This window comes from Rutilus rutilus (assembly GCF_951802725.1).
Source record: "Rutilus rutilus genome assembly, chromosome: 5".
NCBI classification, from domain to species: domain Eukaryota; kingdom Metazoa; phylum Chordata; class Actinopteri; order Cypriniformes; family Leuciscidae; genus Rutilus; species Rutilus rutilus.
The window spans coordinates 43653383-43660250 of record NC_140213.1 but is presented as its reverse complement, the minus strand read 5'-3'; the positions used below and the strand labels follow the sequence as shown (position 1 = coordinate 43660250).

At 37.2% G+C, this 6868-nt stretch overlaps 1 protein-coding gene across 1 annotated transcript in view; it reads right to left on the bottom strand.

Annotated features, from left to right (window-relative positions):
- Nucleotides 1-2525: 2525 nt before the first annotated feature.
- Nucleotides 2526-6868, bottom strand: part of luzp2 (leucine zipper protein 2) — a 114999-nt gene continuing 110656 nt past the window's right edge. The window contains exons 11-12 of the mRNA XM_084409193.1: nt 4384-4452; nt 2526-3230 (exon numbers count right to left, since the gene is read on the bottom strand). Coding sequence (XP_084265319.1) covers nt 3126-3230; nt 4384-4452 — 174 coding nt within the window. The 3' untranslated portion in view covers nt 2526-3125. The remainder of the gene's footprint in view (nt 3231-4383; nt 4453-6868) is intronic.

Sequence of the window (6868 nt, the reverse complement as noted above, 5' to 3'; positions counted from 1 at the left end):
AACCTAATGAATGTTTCTATCTTAAGATACACCGTCTGCATAGTATCCAAATGCATTTTTTTTTCCTCCGTGTGTTTGCATGTGTGTGTTTGACCGTGTAATCCTGCTTTTGGCAACCAGGAATCGGCATGAATCCACTGGCACTGCGTGTCTCACAGCTGGCCCGGATTCTTCAGCTTCCTTTTCTCCTCAGACGTCGACTGTTGTTGTTCCTGAAAATACTGTTTTACCTCCTCATAACTCAACACGTAAAGAGCCAAACCAATAGAGATGCCTGTGCGCGAGTTCTTCCAGAGTGAGTTTGAATAGAAGTATTGATGGAGCTATTTAAATTCACTTTGAAGTTGCTGATGGGCTCTATTTCCTACACCTTTTCCCTGACTGGAGTGGGTTAGATGCTATGAAGAGGGGGAAATTGGCTTTCTGAGCTGTAATTAGCCTATCAGAATGCCTTTCTCGAATTCATCCAAACCCCATATAAGCGTTAATGGAGGCTGAAGGCAAGAAAATGGTTGGAGTTTCCAAGATCAGAGTAGAATGGCACATGGCACTCTTTTTTTGCATTGTTTTGCTTTTACTGTATTTCCGCAGTTATGGCAGAATGGAAAGGTTGTGTTTTTGGATCCAAAGACTGGAGGTAATATGTAAATCCAAAATGAATGTCTCATTCCCGGTGCTGAATGAAGCACTTGACTTTGAAAAGTTTGTAACAAGTCAGCCTCGATTCGAAGCAAATGTAATCAGGCATATTCTGCCTCTCCGCAAGAGAGGCTGATATAAATCAGGTTTTGATCACGGCTCATTTTTATTTATAAGATCTTGTAGAGGCAAGTTTTTCAAGGGAAGACAACATCATATTTTTGGAAGCCACAGTGTAGCTACAGGTAAATTGGCTCTTCGCACAGATTTGTCACTATCGGCCTCATTTTCCCGTGAAGCGATCTGAGAGAGAGCGTGGAGTCCGTCAGGGAGTTGTCCGGCTCAAACATTCATGAGGAACCTCTCTTTCTTTCTGGGATACACTTGGCATTGCTTTCCCTTAGAAGTTTTGATGATAATTGGCAAGGTAGCAAATGGCCTGAAATCATAATTTGCAGGTAGACGTTTCTACTGGCAGAGTGTTTTACCACCTCCGACTCGAAGGAAAAGATGCTGTTGCCTCATTAAAATTGTGCCTGTATTTTTACACAGACATAAATGTGACAAAAAACAACAACTACAACATAGGAGGACAAAAGCTCTGATTAACTGAAATAATCTTTAAAGAACAGCTGTAATTTTCAAGACAAAGCTGTCATGTCAAGGCCAAACAAAGAAGAAGCTGCCATCAAGACTCAACTCACCACAACTTCTAGTCTCCGTATATCTTTCAGTCAAGTGTTTACGGAAAAAAAGAATAGAAACTTTAGCAGGGAAAAGTGGTGGGCAGCGAGAGGAAGGACGGAGATCAAAGGTCTTTGAAAAAGCTAAGAACCAAAGCTTTTACGTTATTATGATGTGCTGCTCACGTACAGGATACACCAATGAGGACTTTCCCTTGATCCCGTGGGATCTAGGTTATTGACCTTGCACTCTAACGGTATATCAGGGCCTTTCTTGAAGCACCAGAGGTGTTAATTAAACGGAGAGGAAGAGTCAGGACGCAGGAAATGCACGGTTTGTTTTACTCCACAAATAACCATTTATTCTTCACACATTTAGCGAAAATCACGGTTTATTGTAAAGGACACAAGAAGGTAGAGAAACAGAGAGATGTAGCAGTAGATTAAGTACTCGGTGCATGGCACATCATTCTTAGGGAGACGACTCACTGTGAGTCGAGTTTTTCTCTTTAATTCTGGCACCAAAAGCTCCGAAATATTCAACAGTGATAGTTGGCCAGCCAACTTGAGCCTCGTAATATGGAGTAGGAGGAGTAAATTAATCTTTGCTACAACACGAGACAAACCGTACCTTCACGTTAAACAGTTCTTTTCGTAATTTCAGCTGAATTGGGATTGATTCGGGTTCTGTTAGGGCTGCACAATTAATCGGAATAAAAACGAAAACGCGATATGGCTTAGTGTGACTATCGAATCGCGAAGGCTGCGATAGAATTAAATAAGTACGTGCACTGCGTGTTTCAGAGTGAAGCGCAGCACTGTGTGAGCAGCTTATGATCTGGTGTTTTCAGCTCCATTAACAGTAAATGCTGCTCCACACAAACTCATCTCAGCATGTCCTTTGGGTCGCTTATTACGTGCATTTAAAAAAATGCAACGCACCAAACTTGAGAATTGTTGGGAAACTGGCTGAGAAGTGACAAGTGCTTATAAACCGGCTGTTGTCAAAAAAAAAAAGTAACAAATAAATGCTTTAAGGGCTCTCTGTGGTTTCTTGACTTAATAAAAGCTGGTTTAACGTTCGAAAATGGACAAATTAAGACTAAAATATTATTATTGTAATTTTACAGTTGTACTGTAAAATAAAAAATCACATTTTAAAATCACAATTTATCAGAAAAATCACAATTCAGTTTCCCCCCCCCCCCCCAAATCGTGCAGCCCTATTTTGCATTCAGGACATACAGTATTCAATAGTTCAATATTTTCAGAAGCTGCTTAGACAAAAGTTTGAATTTGACCTCATGTGTGAATTTACAGAACTCAAATGACCCCCAGCGTGACTTTTAACACTGAAATTCTGGTCTGCGGTGCCAGAAATAGTCTTTAATTACAAACAACACAAATCAAAGAACATTGTGTCCTCACTTCAGAAAAAAAACGAAAGAATCAAAATAGATAGTGAAAAAAAAGAAAAGAATAACAGTTATTAAAAACCACCAGTACCATCGTAACCTTGTAAAATCAATATCTAAAACTCTATAATGCATGCCATACTATGTGGTTGTTGTTTTTTTTTAACGTGTTTTTATTTATTTTTTAACAAAGTTCAAAATCGTATGTTGGGAATATCTTTTTCTACATTAGCAGTGTTAGACTGATTATTATTTTTTGTGTGTCTGTCGTTGTTTGTGTTTGCCTACAGTGTGTGTGTGCTTATAAGCTCAGTGATGAAGAGGGGCTTAAACCGATATGACATCATTTTTACCATGCAGAAAATCTGCCAAGTCTTCCACTGTCCTTTCAGTTGTGTTTGTCCATTTGTGTCTTTTTTAGGTCTCCGTCTGTTTTCCCGCTTTCCTCTGCTGTCCTTTCTTGACCTTGTCCGAGCTGCTCTGGGTTCTTGGACTAGAGAACAGAAGTGACAAGAGAAGAGAATACATGCATATGGTGGTGAAGTCTGGCACAAACAGAGCAGGTGATTAGACGTTTACACCTTCCTCTCCGTTTCCCCTGTCGCGTCAGACTGACCTATCATTGACAAAAACTGTCCCCGCTTTGCTGGAGTGCCCAGGGCCAACGCTTCTTAGCACTGGAGCAAATAGTTATCTGTGAAAGTGTGTGTATGTCTATGCTTACTGCGTCTTGACAGTTCACTTCTATGACATGAGGCTCAGAGACACATTTGAATGTTTTATGCGAATTTTGGAAAATTTGCATTGGAGTCAAAAGGTCTGAGACAATCTGGAATAAAAATAAATTAAATCTGAAAATAGTATAATGTAATAAGTTTAGTTTAATTTTAAACAAAGACACGTGATGATGTACAGTAAAGTGAATAAGAAATGTTTCAGATTCTGCACATTTTCTATTCTAATATTTTTTAAAATGCTATTTATTCCTTTGAATTTTCAGCATCATTACTCCAATCTTCAGTGTCACATGATCCTTCAGAAATCATTCTAATATGATTAGATTTGATGCTCGACTCATATTTTGCATATTTCTTATATTATCAATGTTGAAAACATTTGTGCTAGTTGATACTAACCATGATACTTCGAAATCATTACGAATGTTTTTACTCTCTCTTTTGATCAATTTAAAGTGTCCTTGCTGAATAAACGTATACATCAATTTAGTTTTAAATTAATACTACATTGATTCATTCAGTATTAATTTATTTCAAAAAAAGTTTTGAATGATATGAAGAAATGTCAGTGATATATGTAAATTAATTAAATTAAAATAAAATAAACAAGCATTTTCACTTTCACAAGTTTCATACTTTTGGACTCCATTTTGTGTAATTAAATCATAGTTTACCCCCTCAAAAATGAAAATAATTTACTTGGTTTTCTGCGGAACACAAAAGAATGATTATATTTTGAATTCCAATGATGTTTTGCTTTTATATGGGCAAAAACTGTTGAAAAAAATCTTCAAATTCATCTTCTTTTGATCATGTTCCACAGATGAAGGAAAGTGAGTAACTGATGACATATTATTATTATTTTTCTCTCTCTTTAATTCTTTCAATAGGACACATCAGAACACTCACTCGACTGTGTCCAAATGTCTTCTTCATCTCAGATGAACTCTCGGTCTGATTGGAACATTCTGCTCCCATCTGAAGGAACAAAGAGAGAGAGACAGAAAAGAACATGTTCATTTAAAAAGCAAACAATGGAGCAGAGAGACTGTATAGGCTATAAATGTTTGCTGTTTACATTTTCCACAAAAGCCCTGAGCTAAGAGATTATACAATAGAAAAAAAAGATTAATCATGTTGCTCAAGGGATGGAGTATTTTCAGGAGATGTTTTATATGCTTGTCTATAGGAGCTCTGAAACAAACTAGAAAGATGTTTCTGGATCAACACATTAAATGGAAGAGAACAAGACTACAAGAGACAGTGTTTAACTGGAAAATGCACCCTCATTTTTTTTATTCTGACAGTACAAACAACAGGGAGGCTAAGTTAATGGAAGTGCTGTAGAATGGTGTCAGCCAAAAGAACAACTTTATATAGGCAGTAAAGATTAACCATCTAAAACTCTTGTTCATTTTCCTTCACTGCCTAGGTTTGCTTCAAGTGCTGTTTGCTCAAAATGATTGAGGCAGAGATAAACGCAACGAGTCGCAAACACGTGCCTCTGGACCACCGATGCCAACTATTTTCAGCGGAAAGTCGCTAGATAACGTCATATGCTAATTAGCACCTTCATGACATCATTACGTCACATTTGCATTCTGCCTAATGTCAGCCCTTTACAATTGTTTACAAGTCTCTGCATTTATTTGATCTAAACCACATTAAAAACAGTAATATTGTGAAATATTTTTCTATTTAAAATTTAAAATATATTTTAAAATGTAATTTATTCCTGAGATGGCAAAGCTGAATTATCAGTCTTTAGTGTCACATGATACTTGTGATTCTTATATTACTTATTATTATCAATATTGAAAACAGTTGTACTGCTTAGTAATATATTTTTTTAACAGAGATACATTTTCATGATGTTTTAAGTAAAATAAAGTAAAATCAACATTTATTTGAAACAGAAATCTTTTGTAACATTATACATGTCTTTACTGTAACATTTGATCAATTTAATTAATAAAAGTAATAATTTCTTTCAAAAAATACAAGACAAACATTTAAAACTGGGATTTGCATTTTTTTTTTTTATGTAAAACTTACTGATAAATCTATAGATTCAGCATTATTTAAAGGTTAATAAATAAAGTTAAAGGTCATGTGACTCTTTGTACAGACAGTCAGTTGTTGTTCTCCCACTGAACCTCAAGATGCTCTTTGATCATTTCAAATCATGCTGGAGAACCTGATCATAAGACAAAAGAAAAACAAACCACATACTAAAACATAACAATAACTAGATTAACCGCATGGCGGTACAAAATATGACCGCCGCTCAGGCCTGCACTGGCTTTCCACAAAAATAAATGACGTGGAGCAATTTGGCTGTATTGCGTGTTTATGTATATACCTAAAAAAAGTAGTAGTATGTGCATGTCTGTCTGTGTGTGTGTGTGTATGTGTGTGTTTTTGTGTGTGCGCATGTGTGTTTGTGTGTGTGTGTCTGTGCATGTGGATTTGTATGTGTGTGTATGTGCGTGTGGATGTCAGTGTGTGTGCATGCTTGCGTTTGTTTGTATTCCTGCATGTGTGTGTGTGACAGTATCATCCTAAACCAGCAACCCTTCGCTCAACAGCACCATCTACAGGCCGATGAGTGTACAGTCACTAAATGTGCACATAAATGAATTTATTTTATACCCCCCCATGGATGAAATTCTACGAAACTTAGCATACCCCCAGAGGATGTCAAGTTAATCATACACATGAAATATGGTGCAGTTCTGAACATCTCAACTGAAGATAGGGGCGATTAAAGCAGAATAATATTGCATTTTCATTTTTTATGGGAGGGGCGCAAATCACAAATGAGTGATTATGGGCTAGGTTGATGTGGGCCCTTAAGACCAACATACCATAAAAATTTATGCCCAGCCCGGGGACCAAATGAAATTTTTCCGTAAAAGTCTAGTGGCGCTACATGCCCACCAAATTTCATGTTCCCCGGTGTTTCGGTGTCCCTGGTATCGTTGACGGAAAATTCAGTAGAAAAAAAAAAAAAAACTTTGACAATCCCTATATGACCGCTTTCGCTAGCTACGCTAGCGGCGGTCATAATTATAATAATAAAACCTACAATAATGAAAAAAACTGATTTGTGGTCTGGTCTTCAAACACACACTACTCTATGATAAATGATTTGGTAAATGACTTAGTAAGAAAGAACATTCAGCAGCATTCATAAATGATAAGACGCCCCTGGTGAGAAAGTCAGAGTAATGTGTTTTATCTCCGTCACACTGCTGTCATCAGGACCATCAGCAGACTGAGATCTGCTTCGGGAACATTTTCATTAGACAATCTTCATGGCATGTCATCTACAGAGGATGACACGTCTCCCTGGATCCTGTGTTTCTACTGTGTCTCTTCTTCACGTGGCTAC